The sequence below is a fragment of the Mauremys reevesii genome, linkage group 7 (assembly GCF_016161935.1).
Source record: "Mauremys reevesii isolate NIE-2019 linkage group 7, ASM1616193v1, whole genome shotgun sequence".
In the NCBI taxonomy this organism is placed as follows: domain Eukaryota; kingdom Metazoa; phylum Chordata; order Testudines; family Geoemydidae; genus Mauremys; species Mauremys reevesii.
In genome coordinates, this window is record NC_052629.1 from 72,255,202 (window position 1) to 72,278,340 (window position 23,139).

At 50.2% G+C, this 23,139-nt stretch overlaps 1 protein-coding gene across 1 annotated transcript in view; it reads left to right on the forward strand.

Annotated features, from left to right (window-relative positions):
- Positions 1-23,139, forward strand: part of SYNPO2L (synaptopodin 2 like) — a 59,022-nt gene that overhangs the window by 19,591 nt on the left and 16,292 nt on the right. Inside the window, exons 2-3 of the mRNA XM_039482644.1 lie at positions 898-1,049; positions 7,669-8,312. Of these exons, the coding sequence (XP_039338578.1) occupies positions 898-1,049; positions 7,669-8,312 (796 nt within the window). The remainder of the gene's footprint in view (positions 1-897; positions 1,050-7,668; positions 8,313-23,139) is intronic.

Sequence of the window (23,139 nt, forward strand, 5' to 3'; positions counted from 1 at the left end):
GTGAAGGCCAGGGGGAGTGTGGGGGATGAGCCCAGGGCTGGAGCCCAAAGCCCCCTGACTGGGGGATGGAGCCTGAAGCCCTGAGTCTGGAGCCTGGTGCCTGCCACCCCAGGGCTGAAGCTGGAAGCCCAAGCCCCACTACCCTGGGAAGGTCGGGAACTCATACCAGCTGCCTGCTCCTTTGGCAGTTGTGGATGCAAAGGAGGGCAGGGCTGGCCGCCCTGGGGGAGGGGCCACTGCTTCCCCCCCATCACTATCCAGGAGGCTGTGGCCGCAAGAAAGGCCTCTGGTGGCTGGTTGCATGCGGCCACGGTGGCTACATTTGAGAAACACTACCCTACAATGCAGGTGTAATTTCTTCTGGCCCTATCCCAAGGGTCTAGAGGTGAGAAAGGGAAAAGCCACCTATGCATAGTGCACGTTCTATTTGCAAGACCACCGGAGAGACAGCTTCAGCCATCCTAGCTGGGAAAGCTGAGACATAGCCGGATTAACGGCTAATTGGGAAAGTGCCCCCGCTCGCTCCCCACAAGAACAGACACCCTTTGAAACCAGGGGGTGGGGAATGAGAGGCAGGGAGAGGAGCATCCAAGTGTTAATTCACACTGAGAGATTGGAATCTGGCTAATGAAGAGCTCAGCTCTGTGCCTAGCAGATTGGAAGGACCCTTCCTGGACACTGAGATTCATGAGAGTTGACTGAGGTCAGCCAGGATTAGACTCCAGGACCCTCCTAGGAGCCCCTGGTGCTTTGCTATGAGTGAGCAGCACCCCTGCCCTCATGTGGCTTATCTGGGGACAGTTTGCAGAGCAATGAATAAGTCAGTCACTGAAAGTCAACTGAGTTAGACAGTCTCCTTCCCTCACTCCCCATCTCCCTCTGCTTTCCCTCTTCCAGATCCGCAAGAGAAGCAAAGCCTGCCGGGGGGGCCTGTGGGAAAACGACGAGCTGGTGTCCATCAACGGGGAGCTATGTGCTGGCCTTTCCCACGCCAGCGCCATGCACATCATCGACTCTTCCAGCGACACGCTCCACATCTGTGTAAAAAGGTAACAGCCGAGTGCGCGCTCCAGGCAGGGAGCGAACTGCAGGGATACAGCCCCCCCGCAGCGCAGCTTCATTCTGCACAGCAGCTGTCACACAGTTGGATGTGGGGAACAAGGCAAGGCAGCCTTGTCGTAGTACACTGGGGCATGAAAACAAGTCAGAAAAACAGGCCTATGGAGGACTTTGCATTCAACAAATGTATGGCCTCCTAGGGCTTCCTGGTTGTCTCTATGCCGTGCTCCACGGCCAATTAGACTGCACAGCAACAGTGGGGAACAGAACTCAGGTCCTCCTGCTCCTATTGCTTTAGCTAAGAGAATCATTGTTAGCAATACAGGGAATATGACTCATAGACGAGCAATTATGATTCCATTCTGCAGCAGGCAGTATTTCACACAAGACAGTTCATCACACTCATTAGTAGCATCAGTGACATTGCTTTACTTTAAATAAATGAGTATTCTGTACAACTGGGTTTGATTACACATGGGTCAATTACATTAAAGGAAAAATGGCATGGTGCATTAATGACAGCATTTCATAGTAAGGCCAATAATGGGATGGAAACAGAGGCATAAAGAAGTCAGAAGCATACCTCCAGACATGTCCCCCCCTCTGGCCTGTAAGAGGTCCGGCGGCTAACGTCCTGATCTAGCAAAGCACTGAAGCAGGGGACTAACTTCAAGCACATAAGTAGGCCCATAAACTTCAGTGGGACTATTTCTGAGAAGTTAAACAAGTGCTTTAGGGTTTGTTGGATTAGGGTCCAGTCCAAGTCGGGAGTAAATTCTGTAGGTTAGAGATAGAAAAGCCCTGGGAGGTCCCAACTCCTCCCTCTCCCTGACAGTGCAGAATTCACCCCTATTGTACCCCGGATTGGACAAAGCACTAGTGAATGTCCCTGTGAGGAGATTTCCACAGCGATAAAGAGCCACACTGGCTGATGGTCTCTGCAGAGTGGGGCCTGAGGGTGACTGTGCTCAGACAGGGAAGAAAAGGGCAGGACGTCCCCACCCACAAAGAATCAGTACCAGGTCTCCATGTAGCGCAGGGGAGGGAAAACTATGGCCCGCGGGCCGGATTTGGCCCATATGGGCTTTCAATCTGGCCCTTGGGATTGCCAGCCCCGTGCCACAGCGGGGCTAAGGCAGGCTCCCTGCCTGCCCTAGTGCCACGCGGCTCCTGCAAGCAGCTGGCACCACGTCCCTGTGGGCCCCGGGGGTGGGGGGAGGCAGGAGGCTCCGTGCGCTGCCTTCGCCTGCAGGCACCACCCCCCGCAGCTCCCATTGGCCAGGAACGGGGAACAGCGGCCAATGGGAGCTTCGGGGGTGATACCCACGGGCGAGGGCAGCGCGCAGCTGCTGGACATGCTGGCCATTTCCGGGAGTGGTGTGGGGCCAGGGCAGGCAGGGAGCCTGCCTTAGCTCCGCTGCGCACCACTGCCACTCCGGAACTGCTTGAGGTAAGCAGCGCCGGGCTGGAGCCCGCACCTCATACCCATCCTGCAGTCCGCACCCCAACCCCCTGCCTTGAGACCCCTAACCCCCTGATGCATCCCTCCTGCACCCCAACCCCCTGCCCTGAGCCCCCTCCTGCACCCCGCAGCCCTCCTGCACCCCAACCCCCTACCCTGAGCCCCTTCCTGCACACCGCACCCCAACCCCCTGCCCCAGCCATACATTCATGGCCCTGCATACAATTTTCCCACCGAAAAACAGTTTGCCTACCCCTGGTCTAGCTGGAGTGAGCCAGTGCACTGAGACATTCTGCTGTGTTCTCCTGTGGTTCTGGGCTCTTACCAGTGATTAAGTGTGACAAGAGAGGCCTGCGGAAGGTGTCCAGAATAGCATGGGCCTTATGTCACCACACCAGAGCCCACCTGCAGGCAGCAGGTGCTGGGACGAATTCCACTGGGACAAAATCAGCACACTTTGAATTAGCAAAGTGACACAGGCAGTCTCCCCACTGGGTGTGTGAATCAGCTGTCCAGAGGCCAGCATTAGACAGCTTTGAAATAACATAACTAGCTTGCCTTACTCTTCAGTGGGGCTTGCCAAATGCTGCTGCCTGTTACATCTCTGCTCCTTGAGCCATATTTGTGTTCTCATGCAGCACAACACTCGTTTCCTTCCCGATAGGAGAGTCAGTGTGCTGATTCCGGTGAGTGCATGTGCGCAAGTGAGAGATGGGGCCTAACAGCCAGGACTCCGGGGTACTGTTCCTAGCTCTGACTCTCACAACAATGAATAATGCTAAGTTACTTTTAAAAAAGCAGAAGGGGGAAGGAGGGATTGACACAGGCATCTTTTTATTTTAGGGATTAAGGGACGCTGATAGCAAGAGGGAAGAGTTGGTGTGGGAGGCCATATGAGAGAGGGGATGGTGGCCTGAGCAGCTATGAGTGGGAGCGGAGGTGATCCTAATAACCAGCAGTGGGAAGGGGTGTGTGAATGAGACACCTCTCTGTCAAGATATGCATGTGGCCACCGCCCACACCACTGCAGTGTTTGAGAAGCTCCAAACTAGCCCATTTCCAACAGAACCAAATTCCAAGTCTGTCCTGCCCCCTCAGCAGTTCACATTTTCATTCAGAGCTCTCTCTTGCATGATTTGCACCCATGGTGCCCCCCAGGTAAGCAGCTGTAGCAATGGGAATTACCTTGTGAGTTAGCCAGATGGCACTAGAGTGCATCATGTGGTGCTGCAGGCCCTGAGTGCTGGAGTTCCTGGAGTTCCCCGGGGCTGGTTAGCTCTATGGTGCTACTGCTGTAGTCTAATTATCGCTTCTTCCCTTCCCCATAGCCCAAATGGAACACAATCCCCTTGCCCACTGCTCTCACATTTTATCCTCTTCCATGTCATTGAGAGGAAGCCAAGTGGTACAATTTTCAAACGCACCTAAAACCCAGATTTTTAACGGTATGTAGGTGTTGTTGCGCTCAGCATTGCAACAGCTAACTGACTGAGAAGTCTAAGACTCATCTTCAAAGGGATTTAGGCACTTAGGAGCCAAAATCCCATTGACAGTCAATTGGATTTAGGCTCCTAAGTGCTCCAATCCCTTTTGAAAAAAGGATGTAGGTGCTTGTCAGTTAATTTTTTTTACTATCCAGCCAAGCACCAAATTATCTTTCATAAACCCTTAAATTTAAAAAAGAAAACACAAGGACTCCTCAGTTTTTTTGCTAATACAGACTAACACGGCTACCACTCTGACATGGGCAGCAGGTTATATACATCTGCGGTGCCCAGGCTCCAGGAATATTCAGGGCTGGGGGCCCTGCTCCAGCAATATTTGGAGCTGGGTCTCTCCCCCGGCCCTGCCTGGATCGGGCCCCGGCCCCTCCGGCGTCCCTGCCTGGAGCAGGTCCCAGCCCCCGCCTGCCACACCTCCCCCACGTGTGTCGTCCCCCCCCCGCCGCCGCCGCCGCCGCCGCCGCCGCCGCCCCGTCCCTGCCTGACAGAAAGCAGCAGGAGCCTCTTCCTCATGCTGCCGGAGTAGAGCGGCTCCCGGCAGAACTGCTGTCTGCTGCCCCAGGGTCCTAGTGCCTGCCCTCCACTAATGGCAAGGCAGGCTGCCCTTACCCTTCCACCCTTGCCCTGAGCCTCCCCAATGCCCCAAACCCCACATCCCCAGACAGAGCCTTCATCCCCCCGCACCCTAATCCTCATCCCCAGCCAGAGCCCTCATCCCCTCCACACCTTAATCCTCTGCCCCAGCCCTGAGCCCCCCCCCACATCATGAACCCCTCATCCCCCTGCACCCTAATCCTCAACCCCAGCCCTGAGCCCCCCCGCGCAGCATGAACCCCTCATCCCCCCGCACCCTAATCCTCTGTCCCAGCCCTGAGCCTCCCCCCGCAGGATGAACCCCTCATCCCCAGCCAGAACCCTCATCCTCTCGCACCCTAATCCTCTGCCCCAGCCTTGAGCCCCCCACATCATGAACCCCTCATCCTCAGCCCCACATCCTCACCCCATACCCCAACCTCTGCCCTGAGCCCCTTCCTGCATCATGAACCCCTCAGCACCAGCCAGAGCCCTCATCCTCCCGCACCCTAATCCTCTGCCCCAGCCCTGAGCCCCCTCCTGCATCATGAATCCCTCATCCTCAGCCCCACAGCCCTCACCCCTGTATTCCCTCCTATCCCCAAACTCCCTCCCCACAAGGTGCACCCCCTCCCCCTTCCCACACACCCCTTCCCAACCCCAAACTCCATCCCAAAGCCTGCACCCTTCACCCCCCCTGCACACCCACCCCTGCTCCATCCCAAAGCCTGCACCCCTCCTGCACCCTAATCCCCAGCCCAGGATCTGCACCCCAGACCTCCCCCCCAAGCTCCCTCCCAGAGCGTTAGGCAGGTGGGGGCGGAGTTTGGGGGGGCGGAGTTGGGGAGCCGGTTCTGGGCACCACCAAAATTTCTACAAACTTGCCACCCATGCATTCTGAAACCTTACATTTAAAAGAGACCCACCTGCTCCAAGCACTTGCAGTACAAGCACACACCCAGCCCCTGCCTCCCTCATAAGGCTCACGGTGAAAGTTTCCCTCGCCGCCATATGAGCTTTTCTTTCTCAAGCGTTTATTGGTTTGAAAGATGAAGCATAACCGCTTCTGAACCACCTTTTCCCAGACCATGTGCCAAACTGCCAAGTCCTGCCAAGACATGACTGTGCAGGCGCCGCTACACGTACAGTGGGGTGTAGCGTACCGACACTACACAGCCAGCTAGCACAGGTATATACAGCAGTGGAGACAGTGAGGCACAGTTTAGGTGAGCAGAATGCCCTACATGCCTGAACACCCAGAGATGTACCCTACATGGCTCTCTACTTGCCCAAGCCGTGCCTCCCACATCTAATGCTGCTATTTTTAGCAGTGTAGCATCCCGCTACCTCCCTGCTGCCAGAGGCTTGCACTGCGGCATGTAGCTATGCACCACAGTGTGGATACAGCCTGCCTTCCGCCGCAGGGTGTAGCTACATGTGTAGTGCTTGTACAGTAACTCCTCACTTAAAGTCGTCCTGGTTAACGTTGTTTTGTTGTTACGTTGCTGATCAATTAGGGAACATGCTCGTTTAAAGTTGTGCAATGCTCCCTTCTAACGTCGTTTGGCAGCGGCCTAGTTTGTCCACTGCTTGCAGGAAGAGCAGCCTGTTGCAGCTATCTGGTGGGGGCTTGGAACCAGGGTGGACCGGCAGCCCCCCATCAGCTCCCCGCTCCCCTAAGTTCCCTGTGCAGCAGCTGCCCAGCAGGCTACCAATTGCAGGCAGTTCAGCTGTCCCTCCCCGCACTGCCATGTGCTGCTCCTGCCCCTCTGCCTTGGAGCTGCTCCTGGGAGCCTTCTGTTTGCTGTGCGGGGGAGGAGGGAAGAGGAAGGCTAATGTCAGGGTGTTCCCCCCTACTCCTCCCCCCCCAGCTTACCCCTTTTCCATGTAGAGCAAGGTGGGGACAGGACAGGGTTCAGGACAGAGAGAGCTTGCTGGCAGCAGCTGCTGTCTCAATTTCCTGATTTTTTTAAAGGCAATGTGCTCAGAGTGGGGTCCGCGTACTTAAAGGGGCAATACACATCTCTCTCTTTCTCCACACACAGGATGTGTGTGTCTGTCTCTGTCTGCCATGCTGTCTCCCCTCCCTCCATTCATGCTGCCTTGTAGAGAGTGAGGCTAAATTAACAGCAATGCGTTAATCCTTGAGGGCTCAGCAGAATGATAGTTCATCATTTAGCAGTAAGGCATTCCCTGGGAAATATCCCACCCTCTGACTTCACCACTTCAACCAAGCTTCACAATCATCATTGCTGTGTACAATATTAAATTGTTTGTTTAAAACTTAGATTTTGTGTGTGTGTGTGTGTGTGTATAATATAGTTTTTTGTCAGGTGAAAAAAATTTCCCTGGAATCTAACCCCTCCCGCCATTTACATTAATTCTTATGGGGAAATTGGATTTGCTTAACATCATTTTGCTTAAAGTTGCATTTTTCACGAACATAACTACAACGTTAAGTGAGGAGTTACTGTACTGTGCATGCCACTGTAAGTGTAGACACAGCCTAGTGGGAGTTCTGACACAGCAGGTTCTGAGTAATAAGAATGGCAGAATTCGGCCCCAGTGTGAACTCAAGGGGCCAAATCATGGAGTCCTGACTCAGCCTTCTGCAAGTAAAATTACCACTGATTTTTTGCCTGTCCAGAACCATCAGGACTGAGCCCGTGGGATATAGTCAGAAATCAGAGTACAGGGCTCAGTTACAGCTCTCACCAGCCAAGCTGGGATGGACAGGGGTGCAGGAAGTGCCTTGCCCCTGCTGTGGGGCCTGGAGACAATATGCCTTTGAGAAGCATAGCAGCCCCCAAGGTCTGGGGGAGGGGAAGATGGGGTGCCACTTGCTATTCCTGTGTCACAGGTATAGCCAACACCCTGTCCAGCACAGCCAAGCTAGGAAGCAGAGAAATGTCAGTGATGAATTGGCCCTGATGTAGCCATCTGAGTTGCACCTGCAAATGGTGGGTTTGAATTTGGCCTGTATCATCCCCTATGCTGAGTGCCATCCCCCTGCATCCTAGGAGTTCCTCCACTGACTGAAATTCACTGAGCCACTCCTCCTTCTCTCCACAGGATGGCTGGCAGAGACCGGTCTGGCACTCGGCCTCTGCACTCGCTTTCCCCTGGGCAGCCACGAGTGCTCTCCCCACCCTGCCCAGTCAGCCCAGAGCCAGCTGATCCCCCAGCCATCACCCCACCTGAGCCACAGCGCAGGCGGCAGCAGCAGCTGGGGAGCCTGACCTCGCCCCCCGACAGTGAGGCGTACTACGGCGAAACGGACAGTGATGCTGACAACATTGCCCAGGAGAAGCACCGGCGGGCCCGCAAGAAGAGCCCTCGCTCTCCACCTGGAGGCTCCAACAACAAGCCAGGCGAGCCACAGGACGAGGTGTCTCTGTCTGAGCTGAGTGGCTATGACAGCACCCCAGAGGCAGCGGCGCAGGCCGGAGAGGGAGGAGAGAACATGAGTGGTGTGGCCGAGAGAGAGATCATGAAGCAGCCCAGCAGCCGCACGGACACCCCTTTCTCAGAGAGTGAGGTGCTGCTGCAGCCGTCCCCAGCAGAGAACAGGGAGCTCTCCCCAGAGGCCATGCTCCTGCCCCATGCCACCAGGACCATCCGAGCTGAGCGCCACCTCATCCCCATGGTGGGGCCAGTAGAACACCCAGTCGATGAAGATTTAACCACCACCTATGCAGAGAAAGCCAAACTAGCTAGTAAGTGCCCCCTGACCCACCTCTCTACACCTCTGCTGCAACCTGCCTGTGCTAACTCCCCTTCCCAGGCCAAAAGGCCTTCACCCAGCACTTCACCCAGCTTCTCTCGTGTGGAAGGAGGCTGGGCCAGGCCAGCCTTGCAGAGACCTGAGCTGGCGGCTTAGGTCACTCAGGGTTTCCTCTGGCAGGCGCTCAGGGAAGATGTTCGGAGTCTAGAATTCAAGCACAAAAAGTGGCAGGACTCCACCCATCCCCACCCTGATTTCTGTTGAAAACAGGAGGGAGATGGCCGGTACTGGAATTGTCCGGGTTCAAGAGAGTGCTGGTAATGCCTGTGCTCCAGGGAAGTGATTCGGGTGTGAGTCCTAAGCCTGGTCTCTCACTGCCTAGGCTGAGGGCAGCACCTGGGGACAAAGCACCCCCATTCGCTCTATAGCCACCTCTGTGCCCAAGCAAAGGAATAATATGAACGGACTCCAACGGGGTAACACCTAGCCCTCATGGTCAAGGAGAATTACTGTGATAGAGACTTTGAGTTCAGAGAATGGAGACAGTCTCCACTCAGAGCCATGCCAAAATATTGTTACCAATGGCTTACATCTCCTTAAGGCTGGTCCTCCCATGCTATGAAGATCAAGGGGTGTGTGTGTTCATTTTCCTCCTCCTTTGGAAGGTGATTTCTCTGCAGTCTTGTTTGCATCAGCAGGAGCAGGTGTGTCTGCATGTGGCACTAGCTGGCCAGCTCCAGTAGAGGAGACTGCTTTCCATGCATGGGCAGCATGGGCATGCCAGTGAGGCGAAGCGAGGGGGGAAATCTCAGCCAACTCTGACAATGCCCTGCGGTGGAAACCCCCTCACTTGAGATATTTAAACTGGGACAAAACACCAGAGAATACACTCTAGGGAACAATCATACACTGGCCTCTGGGTGATGGACTAGACCAGTGGTTCCCAAACTTGTTCCGCCGCTTGTGCAGGGAAAGCCCCTGGCAGGTCGGGCCGGTTTGTTTATCTGCCGTGTCCACAGGTTCGGCCGATCACGGCTCCCAGTGGCCGCGGTTCACTGCTACAGGCCAATGGGAGCTGCTGGAAGTGGCACGGGCTGAGGGACGTGCTGGCCGCCCTTCCTGCAGCCCCCATTGGCCTGGAGTGGTGAACCGCGGCCAGTGGGAGCCGTGATCAGCCTAACCTGCGAACTTGGCAGGTAAACAAACCAGCCCGGCCTGCTAGGGGCTTTCTCTGCACAAGCAGCGGAACAAGTTTGGGAACCATTGGACTAGAGGAGTACGTCTGCACTGCAAACTAAGCCTGACTCTGACTCACATTTGAGCCCACGCCCCGTTCCATCCACGCACAAATCAGTGTGAATCAAGTCACCAAGCACTCAGGAACCGGAATCTAGGACCCTGCTGGGGGGTGGGTCAGAGCCTGAGTCCTGATATGAGTTGGGCCCAAGCCCTGTTGGTTTACGGTGTAGACACAGCTCAAGCCACAGACCCTAGTCAGAAGGTCTGCGCAGTGCAGTGTGGACATGTTAGTACAGCTGTGAAACCCAGGCCCAGCAATTGTAAACCCAGGTTTAAAATGCAATGTGGATGCTCAAGCACAGGCTTCGATGTCCCCAAACCTCAGTCCCACAGACCTGAGTTTACAATGCAGTGTAGATATACCCAAAGTGACCTAACAGGACCTTTCTAGCTCTTACTTCTGTGGTTCTATAATTCTGTGTCCACTCAGCCTCCACCTGCTTCATAGATTAAACTGAGCAATTCTTAGGGTTCATGGAAATCAGAGCTGGAAGAGATGTCTGAAGTAACCAAATCTAATCCTCTTGGGCCGGCTACTCCATCCTCCTTTATTGTTTTTGAACATTTCCATAGGTAACACCTCTGTGATCTCCTTTGATGGCTGCTCCACTAATTGCTCTTACCATGAGGGTGTTTTTCCTTCTATCTAATCTAAACCTGCCTTTATTTATCATTAGCTTAAGGCCATTAATCCTTGAATTACATTCTTGGCCAACTTTCCCTGCCTATTCCTCTCACCTATCATTTCCTCTCAAGAACTTGTAGCAAGATGTTATGGGGGAGGAGAAAGCTGGGTCCCACCTCTCTTAGTCTTGGACATCTTACCTGCATCCTGCTATCATAGAATCATAGAAGATTAGAGTTGGAAGAGACTTCTGATCATCTAGTCCAACCCCCTGCTCAAAGCAGGACCAACACCAACTAAATCATCCCAGTCAGGGCTTTGTCAAGCTGGGCCTTAAAAACCTCTAAGGATGGAGATGCCACCACCTCCCTAGGTAACCCATTCCAGTGCTTCACCACCCTCCTAGTGAAATAGTGTTTCTTAATATCCAGCCTAGACCTCCCCCACTGCAACTTGAGACCAATGCTCCTTGTTCTGTCATACGCCACCACTGAGAACAGCCAAGCTCCATCCTCTTTGGAACCCCCCTTCAGGTAGTTGAAGGCTGCTATCAAATCCCCCTCACTCTTCTCTTCTTCAGACAAAACAATCCCAGTTCCCTCAGCCTCTCCTCGTAAGTCATGTGCCCCTGCCCCCTAATAATTTTCGTTGCCCTCTGCTGGACTCGCTCCAATTTGTCCACATCCTTTCTGTAGTGGAGGGGGGACCTAAACTGGACGCAATACTCCAGGTGTGGCCTCACCAGTGCCAAATAGAGGGGAATAATCACTTCCCTCGATCTGCTGGAAATGCTCCTACTAATACAGCCCAATATGCCATTAGCCTTCTTGGCAACGAGGGCTCACTGCTGACTCAAATCCAACTTCTCGTCCACTGTAATCCCCAGGTCCTTTTCTGAAGAACTGCTGCTTAGCCAGTCAGTCCCCAGCCTGTAGTGGTTCATGGGATTCTTCCTTCCTATGTGCAGGACTCTACACTTGTCCTTGTTGAACCTCATCAGATTTCTTTTGGCCCAACCCTCCAATTTGTCTAGGTCATTCTGGACCCTATCCCTACCCTCCACTGTATCTACCTCTCCCCGCAGCTTAGTGTCATCTGCAAACTTGCTGAGGGTGCAATTCATCCCATCATCCAGATCATTAATAAAGATGTTAAACAAAACTGGCCCCAGGACTGACCCCTGGAGTACTCCGCTTGATACCAGCTGCCAACTAGACATTGAGCCATTGATCACTGCCTGGCAATCTAGCCAGCTTTTTATCCACCCTATAGTCCATTCATCCAATCCATACTTCTTTAACTTGCTGACAAGAATACTGTGGGAGATCATATCAAAAGCTTTGCTAAAGTCAAGATATATCACATCCATAGCTTTCCCCATATCCACAGAGCCAGTGATCTCATCATAGAAGGCAGTCAGGTTGGTCAGGCATGACTTGCCCTTGGTGAATCCATGTTGACTGTTCCTGATCACCTTCCTCTCCTCCAAGTGCTTTAAAATGGATTCCTTGAGGCTGACGGGTTTGTAGTTCCCCGGGTTCTCTTTCTTTCCTTTTTTAAATGTGGGAACTATATTTGCCTTTTTCCAATTGTCTGGGACCTCCCCTGATTACCACGAATTTTCAAAGTTAATGGCCAATGGCTCTGCAATCACATCAGCCAACTCCCTCAGCACCCTGGGATGCATTAGATCTAGACCCATTGACTTGTGCATGTCCAGCTTTTCTAAATAGTCTTTAACCTGTTCTTTCACCACTGAGGGCTGCTCACCCCCTCCCAATACTGTGTTGCATAGTGCAGCAGTCTGGGAGCTGACCTTGTCCGTGAAGACTGAGGCAAGAAAAGCTTTGAGTACTTCCGCTTTTTCCACATCATGTGTCACTAGGTTGCCTCCCCCATTCAGTAAGGGTCCCACATTTTCCCTGACCTTCTTGTTGCTGACATACCTGTAGAAACTCTTCTTGTTACCATTCATGTCCCTTGCTAGCTGCAACTCCAATCGTGCCTTGGCCTTCCTGATTACACCCCTGCATGCTCGAGCAATATTTTTATACACTTCCCTAGTCATCTGTCCAAGTTTCCACTTCTTGTAAGCTTCCTTTTTGAGTTTAAGATCACCGAAGATTTCACTGTTAAGCCAAGCTGGTCGCCTGCTGTATTTGCTATTCTTTCTGCACATTGGGATGGTTTGTTCCTGCACCCTCAATAAGGCTTCTTTAAAATACAGCCAGCTCTCCTGGACTCATTCCCCCCTCATATTACCCTCCCAGGGGATCCTTCCCATCAGTTCCCTAATGGAGTCAAACTCTTCTTTTCTGAAGTCCAGGGTCCATATTTTGTTACCCTCCTTTCTTCCATTTGTCAGGATCCTGAACTCAACCATCTCATGGTCACTGCTGTCTAGGTTGCTACCCACTTCTACTTCCCCTACCAATTCTTCCCTGTTTGTAAGTAGCAGGTCAAGAGGAGCACGGCTCCTAGTCGGTTCCTCCAGCACTTGCACCAGGAAGTTGTCCCCAACACTCTCCAAAAACTTCCTGGATTGTCTGTGCATTGCTGTATTGCTCTCCCAGCAGATGTCAGGGTGATTGAAGTCCCGCATTAGAACCAGGGCCCATGATCTGGAAACTTCAGTCAGTTGTCCAAAGAAAGCCTCGTCTACCTCATCCTTCTGATCCGGTGGTCTATAGCACATGCCCACCACGACATCACCCTTGTTGCTCTCACCTCTAAACTTAACCCAAAGACTCTCAACAGGCTTTTCTCCAGTTTCATACTGGAGCTCTGAGCAATCATACTGCTCTCTTACATACAATGCAACTCCTCCACCTTTCATAGAATCATAGACTTTAAGGTCAGAAGGGACCATCATGATCATCTAGTCTGACCTCCTGCACAATGCAGGCCACAGAATCTCACCCACCCACTCCTGTATCAAACCTGTACCTGAGCCACTGAAGTCCTCAAATCATGGTTTAAAGACTTCAAGGTGCAGAGAATCTTCCAGCAAGTGACCCAAGCCCCACGCTGCAGAGGAAGGCGAAACACCCCTGGGGCTTCTGCCAATCTGCCCTGGAGGAAAATTCCTTCACGACTCCAAATATGGCGATCAGTTAAACCCTGAGTATGTGGGCAAGACTCACCAGCCAGACACCCAGGAAAGAATTCTCTGTAGTAACTCAGATCCCACCCCATCTAACATCCCATCACAGACCACTGGGCATATTTACCGCTAGTAGTCAAAGACGAATTAATTGCCAAAATTAGGCTATCCCATTATACCATCCCCTCCATAAACTTATCAAGCTTAGTCTTGAAGCCAGATATGTCTTTTGCCCCCACTGCTCCCCTTTGGAAGGCTGTTCCAGAACTTCACTCCTCTGATGGTTAGAAACCTTTGTCTAATTTCAAGTTTAAACTTCCTAATAGCCAGTTTATATCCATTTGTTCTTGTGTCCACATTGGTACTGAACTTAAATAATTCCTCTCCCTCCCTGGTATTTATTCCTCTGATATATTTATAGAGAGCAATCATATCTTCCCTCAGCCTTCTTTTGGTTAGGCTAAACAAGCCAAGCTCTGAGTCTCCTTTCATATGACAGGTTTTCCATTCCTCGGATCATCCTAGTAGCCCTTCTCTGAACCTATTCCAGTTTGAATTCATCCTTCTTAAACATGGGACACCAGAACTGCACACAGTATTCCAGGTGAGGTCTTACCAGTGCCTTGTATAATGGTACTAACACCTCCTTATCTCTACTGGAAATACCTCGCCTGATGCATCTCAAAACTGCATTAGCTTTTTTCACAGCCATATCACATTAGTGGCTCATAGTCATCCTGTGATCAACCAATACTCCGAGATCCTTCTCCTTCTCTGTTACTTCCAACTGATGCCTCCCCAGCTTATAACAATAGTTCTTGTTATTAATCCCTAAATGCTTGACCTTGCACTTTTCACTATTAAATTTCATCCTATTACTATTACTCCAGTTTACAAGGTCATCCAGATCTTCCTCTATGATATCCTGGTCCTTCTCTGTATTGGCAATACCTCCCAGTTTTGTGTCATCTGCAAACTTTATTAGCACATTCCCACTTTTTGTGCCAAGGTCAGTAATAAAAAGATTAAATAAGATTGGTCCCAAAACCAATCCCTGAGGAACTCCACTAGTAACCTCCCTCCAGCCTGACAATTCACCTTTCAGTCTGACCTGTTGTAGTCTCCCCTTTAACCAGTTCCTTATCCACCTTTCAATTTTCATATGGATCCCCATCTTTTCCAATTTAGGTAATAATTCCCCATGTGGAACTGTATCAAATGTCTTACTGAAATCGAGGTAAATTAGATTTCCTTTGTCTAAAAAATCTGTTATCTTCTCAAAGAAGGAGATCAGGTTGGTTTGGCATGATCTACCTTTTGTAAAATCATGTTGTATTTTGTCCCAATCAATGTCCTTGACTACTTTTTCCTTCAATTTTTTTTCCAAGACCTTACATACTACAGATGTCAACCTGACAGGCCTGTAGTTGCGTGGATCACTTTTCCCCCCTTTCTTAAAGATAGGAACTATGTTAGCAATTCTCCAGTCATACAGTACAGCCCCTGAGTTTACAGATTCATTAAAAATTCTTGCTAATGGTCTTGCTCTTCGAGTTTGGCTTCTACCTCGGATGTGGTAATATCTACCTCCATATCCTCATTCCTATTTGTCATCCTACCATTATCCCTAAGCTCCTCATTAGCCTCATTAAAGACTGAGGCAAAGTATTTGTTTAGATATTGGGCCATGCCTAGATTATCCTTAGCCTCCACTCCATCCTCAGTGTTTAGCGGTCCCACTTCTTCTTTCTTTGTTTTCTTCTTATTTATATGGCTAAAGAACCTTTTACTATTGGTTTTAATTCCCTTTGCAAGGTCCAACTCTACAGGGCTGTTGGCCTTTCTCACTTTATCCCTACATGTTCTGACCTCAATAAGGTAGCTTTCCTTGCTGATCACTCCCATTTTCCATTCCTTGTAGGCTTTCTGCTTTTTCTTAATCACCTCTCTGAGATGCTTGCTCATCCAGCTTGGTCTACAACGTCTGCCTATGATTTTTTTTCCCCTTTCTTGGGATGCAGGCTTCTGATAGTTTCTGCAACTTTGACTTGAAGTAATTCCAGGCTTCCTCCATCTTTAGATCGCCAAGTTCTTCAGTCCAATCCACTTCCCTAACTAATTCCCTTAATTCTTTAAAGTTAGCCCTTTTGAAATAAAAAACCTTAGTCCCAGATCTATTTTTGTTTATCCTTCCATTTAGTTTAAACTGAATTAGCTCATGATCACTCGAACCAAGGTTGTCCCCTACAACCATTTCTTCTAGGAGGTTCTCACTACTCACCAAAACCAAATCTAAAATGGCATCCCCTCTTGTTGGTTCAGCAACTACTTGGTGAAGGAATCCATCAGCTATCGCATCTAGGAAAATCTGAGCCCTATTATTATTACTAGCACTTGTTCTCCAGTCTATATCTGGGAAGATAAAGTCTCCCATGATCACACAATTCCCATTAATATTTACTTCATTAAAAACATTAAAAAGGTCTTTATCCATATGCAAATCAGATCCCGGCGGTCTGTAGCACACCCCAAGCACTATTTCAGGGGAGGCTCTAGTAGCTTTCTTCCCCAGTGTGATTTTTGCCCAGACAGACTCTGTCTTATCCATTCCATCCCTTCTTATTTCTTTACCGTCTACTTCATAATTGATATACAATGCTATTCCACCACCTTTGCCTTTATTTCTGTCTTTCCTAAACAGCACATATCCTTCAATATCTGTACTCCAGTCATGACTACTATTCCACCATGTTTCTGTTATCCCTATAATATCCGGTTTCATTTCCTGCACCAGTAACTCTAGTTCCTCCATTTTATTACCTAGGCTCCTCGCATTAGTGTACAAACATCTTAATTCTTGCTGTTTGGCTTCACTTACATTCTTTACCCGATTTGGCCCAGACATTCTACTGCCAGTGTCACCTATTAGAATTGTATCTACACTACCCTTCCTCCGTATGTCCATTCTCTACCCATTTTTTCTTGCTTCGTTTTCTTCCCTCTCAATGTTAAAATCCGGTATGGAGATTACCTGGACATCTCCCAACCATCTCCCCGCAATTCCTAGTTTAAAGCTCTCTTAATCAATTGTGCCAGCCTTCATCCTAGAAGTCTATTTTCCTCCCTTCTCAGGTGAAGTCCATCCTGAGAGAACAGTCCTCTGTCCATGAATGCCTCCCAGTGGCCAGACATCCCAAAGCCCTCCTTATAGCACCACTGCCTGATCCATCTGTTGATTGCCATAATCTTGTCACACCTTTGTTGCCCTTCTCTAGGAACAGGTAGAATCCCACTGAAGATCACCTGAGCCTCGATTTCCTTAAGTGTCTTCCTCATCCTGGCATAGTCTCCCTTGATACGTTCCAGCGAGAATCTAGCTGTATCATTCGTTCCCACATAAAGGACAATCCGTGGATTCTTTCCCGCTCCCCTTAGGATCCTCTTCAGCCTCAGGTCCACATCCTGTATCTTAGCACCCAGCAGACAGCACACCCTTCTGTCGTCTGGATCAGCTCTGATTACAGGCCTGTCTATTCTTCTCAGTAAGGAGTCCCCAATCACGTAGACCTGCCTTTTCCTGGTGACAGTACGATTCTCCGGTCTATCCCCTGTTCCCTCTGGCTGCAAGTCCTCTTGATTTCTATTGTCCCTTGCAATCCTCCGCAACCCATCCTGTATCCTCCTGGGGCTCATATTTGGTGTTGTCGCCATTGACTCTTCGCCTCTTCCTATAGGACTAGCTGCTCTTCTCTTCTTCCTTGCCCTCTCACCTTCAGCGACCACCTGCTGTGCCCCTTCTTCATTTTCCAACTCCGCAAACCTGTTCCTGAGCTCTATTGCTCCTTCACTAGCCCGTCTTTTCCTCTGTCTGGTTCGCTTAGTCACATGCTTCCACCATCCACTTTCCTCACCCAGCAGTCTCCCCTCAGAGTTCTTTTGTCTTGCTTCCATCTGCAAGTCTGAGCTTTTCTCTTCAGCCTCCTCATGTCTTTGCTCCATCATCTGCTCGAACCCCCTTCTAAACTCGACCAGAGTTTCCACCTGCAACTCCAATTCTTGGATCTTTTCTTCCATCAGCTCTATCTGGCGGCACTACATGCAGACGAAACTCTTTTCAGGTACCCGCTCCAGGATCACGTACATGCCGCAGCTTCCACATCCAGTCATCTTCGTTGTGTCTTCCACTGCTTGGGTCACTACAACTGCTGCCTCTGTAGGCTTCCCACCTAAATTCTGTAAATCTGGGAAACACAAACCAACCCAAAACACCACCACCCACAGCAAAACAAACCCCACCCGTACCTGTCCTTCCTGAACAGTTTATACCCATCCATGACAGTGCTCCAGTCATGTGAACTGCCCCACCAAGTTTCTGTTATTCCAATCACATCATAGTTCCTTGATTGTGCCAGGACTTCCAGTTCTTCCTGCTTGTTTCCCCGGCTTCTTGCGTTCGTGTACACGCACCTAAGAGAACTAGCCGATTGCCCTACTTTCTCACTATGAATCAGGAGGCTTCCAGTCATGTACCCTACTCCTTTTGTTTCCTGCTACCCAGGCAGTATTTTAATTCCTTACATGATGACAGGGCAAGATCCATCCTTTCTTTAGAGTTGTGACCTATGCAGCTCTATCAATATGTTGTATAATAGTATCTGTCATCCAAGGACCACAAACTGCTGTACAATCAATTAATTCACATTACAGCCCCACTGTGAGGTAGGTCATTCATATTATCCCCATATTACAGATGGGGAACTGATGCACAGAGAAGTTAAAAGACTTGCCTGTGGTCACACAGCAAATTGGGAATAAAGTCCAGGAGTCCTGACTCTCAGTCCCCTGCTGTAACCACTAGACTTGCCTCCTGCTATTAGCAGATATTTCCAATGGCTGGAGATAGGACATGAGTAGGGGAAGGCTCCGAGTTACTACACAGAAATTCTTTCCCATGTGCCTGGCTGCTGGTCTCGCCCACATGCTCAGGGTCTAACTGATCGCCATATTTAAGGTTGGGAAGGAATTTTCTCCTGGCAGATACCCTAGGGTTTTTTGCCTTCCTCTGCAGTGTGGGGCCCAGTTCACTTGCTGGTTTGAATTAGAGCAGGGATGGGCAAACTTTTTGGCCCGAGGGCCACATCTGGGTATGAAAATTGTATGGCAGGCCATGAATGCTCACAAAATTGGCATTGGGGTGTAGGAGGGGGTGAGGGCTCTGGCTGGGGGTGTGGCCCCTGCGGTGGAGCCAGAAATGAGGAGTTCAGGGTGTGGGAAGGGGCTCCAGGCTGGGGCAGGAGTTTTGGGTGTGTGTGTGGGGGGTGAGGGCTCTGTTGGGGGTGCAGGCTCTGGGGTGGGGCTGAGGATGAGGAGTTTGGGGTGCAGGAGGGTGCTCTGGGTTGGGATTGAGGAGTTCGGAGGGCGGGAGGGGATCAGGGCTGGGGCAGGGGGTTGGGACATGGGGGGAAGGCTCAGGGGTGCAGGCTCCGGGAGGCGCTTACCTCAAGCAGCTCCCAGAAGCAGCAGCACGTCCTCCCTCCGGCTCCTACACGGAGGCGCAGCCAGGCATGGAGTCTCCTGGTTTCCCCTAAACATAGCAGCTGGTGGTGGGACATGCTGCTGCTGCTGCTGGGAGCCATGCAGAGCTGCAGCACATATGCACGGAGTGGCCCTCGAGCCCACTCTCCAGCTGGAGCGCGGGAGCAGGGCAAGCCCCAGACCCTGCTCCCCAGCAGGAGCTCGAGGGCTGGATTAAATTGTCTGGCAGACCAGATGTGGCCTGCAGGCCATAGTGTGCCCACCCCTGAACTAGATTGAATGGTAAATTCTCTAACTTGACATCTTTAAATTGTGATTGGAGGATTTCATTAACTCAGCCAAAGGTTAGAGGTCTGTTTCAGGAGTGGGTGGGTGAGGTTCTGTGGCCTGTGACATGCAGGAGGTCAGAGTAGATGATCACGATGGTCCATTCTGACTTATGAGTCTGTGAGTCTTGTTGTAAGGCCACTGCTACAGCTGTTTTCCTCCCTTTCTTGGAGAGAATACCACTGTGTCTCCTTGCCCAAAGGAGCTTTGGAGACTGCTTCCAAAGCTAAGCTCCTTCCTCATGGCAGCGCACTGAGCTATTGCTCTGCCCCATGTCACAAGGCAGACTCAATCCAGCAGGTGCTATCTTAAATCAGACCCAGCTTGGCAGTACCGATGACGCAAGGCCAGGCCTTGGCTGGTTCTGTTTGTTCCACAGCCTGTTGAGAATTCACCCCCGCTTAGGACAGCAGCGAAAAGAGCAATTTCCACCTCCCCTAGGCTGAAGCTATTTTTTCTCCTTTGAATAATGTACAAGTATGAGGTGAATGCTGAGAAAGGCATGTCCAGCTGCTCTCTGCCACCTGATAGTCCTAGCACTGGATGAGCAATCGCTTTACATCAGGGCTTATTTCCAAGGACAGAGTCAGCACAGAAGGCTCCCAGGAAAGCCACATATTTAAATCAAAGCATTTCTGATGGCAGAATAATCTCCCATGGTCGGAGGTGACGTAAGGATGTTGCTAGCTAGACGGGGGGTTCCTAGCGCCATTGCAGGCTGAGCTAGTACTTTCCTTTCCTGATATACTCCCTTTTGGGTGAGGCTTCTCTCAGCAGGAGCCCTGGTGGAAGAGTTCCCAGTAGCGACTCACAGGCTGATGGCACTCCATGGCGGTTCACATGGTCTTTTACTAGGCTGCGACTCTCTGATGCTTGCGAGGGTGGAGACAAACTTTTCTGCCCTGGTCAGGCCATACCACAATGGTCTGGTCAGTGACAAACCAAGGAATAACAGAAAAGAATGAGGGGGGTGGTGGTAAGAGGAGCAAAGGCGTTCCCATGCTATGGCGAGGAGAGCTAGAGAAACTCCTGCACCTAAATACTCACATTCTGTACTTCATGGCTTTGACTGAACTCTGGGCTATGTTGGCTGTCATGGGAGCCCGGCTGAAGGGACACTAGGGTCATGCAGTGCATCATACTGCTGGGGGCTCAGGACAGCCAGAGCAGCCCCAAAGGTATGTGGTGCTGGTTTGGAATCCAGGCCCAGTGCTTGGGCCTGGATTCAGCACAGCCTCTGCTGGCTCTGGTGGTGCCTACGCACAATTTAAAGTTGCCCTCTCGTTGAGAAGCCCCTTAGTTCCTCTTGAGCAAACACCACCTGCCCTTTCCTAGTGAGGGATCCCCCCGATCCATGCCCACAGAGATGGTGTGTGGGGGGGTGCCCTCTGGAGTCTCCTGAACCAGAGGGGTGAATCAAGATTGTGGTTCAAAATCAGCTGTTTTTTAAAAAGTGGACTTGATTCTGCACGGGGAATGGATGACTCAGTGGGTCAGTAATGGGAGCACAGTGCTGGATTTTTAGGCCGTGAAACCATTAAAGACCATTTAGATTGTCCAATCAAATCCCTGCTTTTTGCAGAATACCACCCTACCTCATTCCCACTAACACTATATCTAACCTGCCTTTGAATCTTGGCGGTCATGATCCTCCGCCACCTCCCAGGGAATCTGTTCCATGGCTCACTTGCTCTTACAGGGAAGAACTCCATCTACCTCGCCAGAGTGCTTCCATCGTTAGCCTCAGGCCACGGATCCCTGCCCTGTCACCTTTAGTGTGTGAATAACCAAACCCCTTTTTCCACTGAGACTCTGATTCAGAAGGTCCTTCTGAATCTTCTCTTTTCTAGTCTACTTCTCCAGCTCTCTTGTCTCTCCTTCGAAGCTGGAGCAGTTTTATTGCCTTTCTTTGTATTCTCCCTACTTTTTCCATCTCATTCTGAAACTGCAGAGATACCCAATGATGCAAAGAATTCCAGGTATAGTTGCATCAGGGCTATTTAGAGTGACACCATTACATTCATAAGAACATAAGAATGGCCCTACTGGGTCAGACCAAAGGTCCTCTAGCCCAGTATCCTGTCTTCCAACAGTGGCCAGTGCCAGGTGCCCCAGAGGGAATGAACAGAACAGGTAATCATCAAGTGATCCACCCCCTGTCGCTCATTCCCAACTTCTGGCAAACAGAGGCTAGGGACACCATTCCTGCCCATCCTGGCTAATAGCCATTGATTGATCTACCCTCCATGAATTTATCTAGTTCTTTTTTGAACCCTGTTATGGTCTTGGCCTTCATCCTCTGGCAAGGAGTTCCACAGGTTGACTGTGCATTGTGTTAAGAAATACTTCCTTTTTTTTGTTTTAAACCTGCTGCCTATTAATTTTATTTGGTGACCCCTAGTTTTTGTGTTATGAGAAGTAGTAAACAACACTTTCTTATCTACTTTCTCTACACCAATCATATCTCCTCTTAGCCATCTCTTTTCCAAGCTGAAAAGTCCCAGTCTTCTTAATCTCCCCTCATACAGAAGCCGTTTCATACTCCTAATAATTTTTGTTGCCCTTTTCTGAACCTTTTCCAATTCCAATATATCTTTTTTGAGATGGGGCGACCACATCTGCATGCAGTATTCAAGATGTGGGCGTACCATGGATTCCCTAGATGAATAGGTGAAACCCCTGTCCAAGAACAGGGGACTAGAAGAATCCTTTTCCACAAATGCAAGAATAACACTGGCATTTTCTGTAAGAGTGTTATACTGTGAAGGGTTCATATTAAGGTTGCTATCTCCTATCTGTCCTGGGCCTTTCACAGACTCAGATTTGTAGATGTGATGTTTATTTCCTTTCCCTAGCGCATGCGTAACACTTTACATCCATGGCCACTCCACTCATTTCATTGCATGCAAACCACTGCAGGTCACTTACAGGTCAATTCACCACTCCAACCCCCACATGTTTACTACCCTTCCAATTTGTTAGTGTTAGCAAATTTGATCACTGTTGAATTTAAACCTTCCTCTAGACCATTGGGGGCACTATTAAATAATAGAGATCCAATGCTCACCCATGTGATGCTCCATTTGGAGGTCTTAAATGAGTAATCTTTGCTCTCTGCTTGTCATCCAATTTCTAATCCAGACTCTTGTAATTTCCATCTGGTTGGTATTTATCCAATGTATACAGTCATTCGTCTGATTCACCGTTGCCTTGCACCTTGTGGTTACTTTTATACCTGTGCAAAGTGGATGTAAAAAGCACAATCATTTTCAGAGATGGTATTGGTTCTACACTCCTTCAGCACAGGTGTAAACCACAGCAGAAGGAGTTTCACCCATTAACACCAGTGGAGGACTTGACCCCTAGCTGTAGGGCAGTGGAGAATCAGGCTGTGCTGGGTTCAGTCACAGAGACCCCCTAGGGACTGTCACCTGATGTGCTGAAACTACCTCTGAGCCCGTTTTCCCTGTCGGTTTGGGTCTCCAGAACCCTGTCTTGTTGAGCCAGACATGCTACCCTGCTGCAACACAGACCCAGGGTCTGAATCGCACCCCCAAAGCTGCAGACTTAACTGAAAACAGCTCAGCAAGTACTCCTGTCTCCAGCACCCAGACATGCAGCTCCCAATGGGATCCAAACCCAAAATAAATCCGTTTTATTCTGTATAAAGCTTATACAGGATAAACTCATAAATTGTCCACCCTCTATAACACTGATTGAGAGATATGCACAACTGTTTGCTCCCCCAGGTATTAATCACTTACTCTGGATTAATTAATAAACAAAAGTGATTTTATTAAGTATAAAAAGTAGGATTTAAGTGGTTTCAAGTAATAACAGATGGAACAAAGTAACAGGTTTCAGAGTGGTAGCCGTGTTAGTCTGTATCAGCAAAAAGAATGAGGAGTACTTGTGGCACCTTAGAGACTA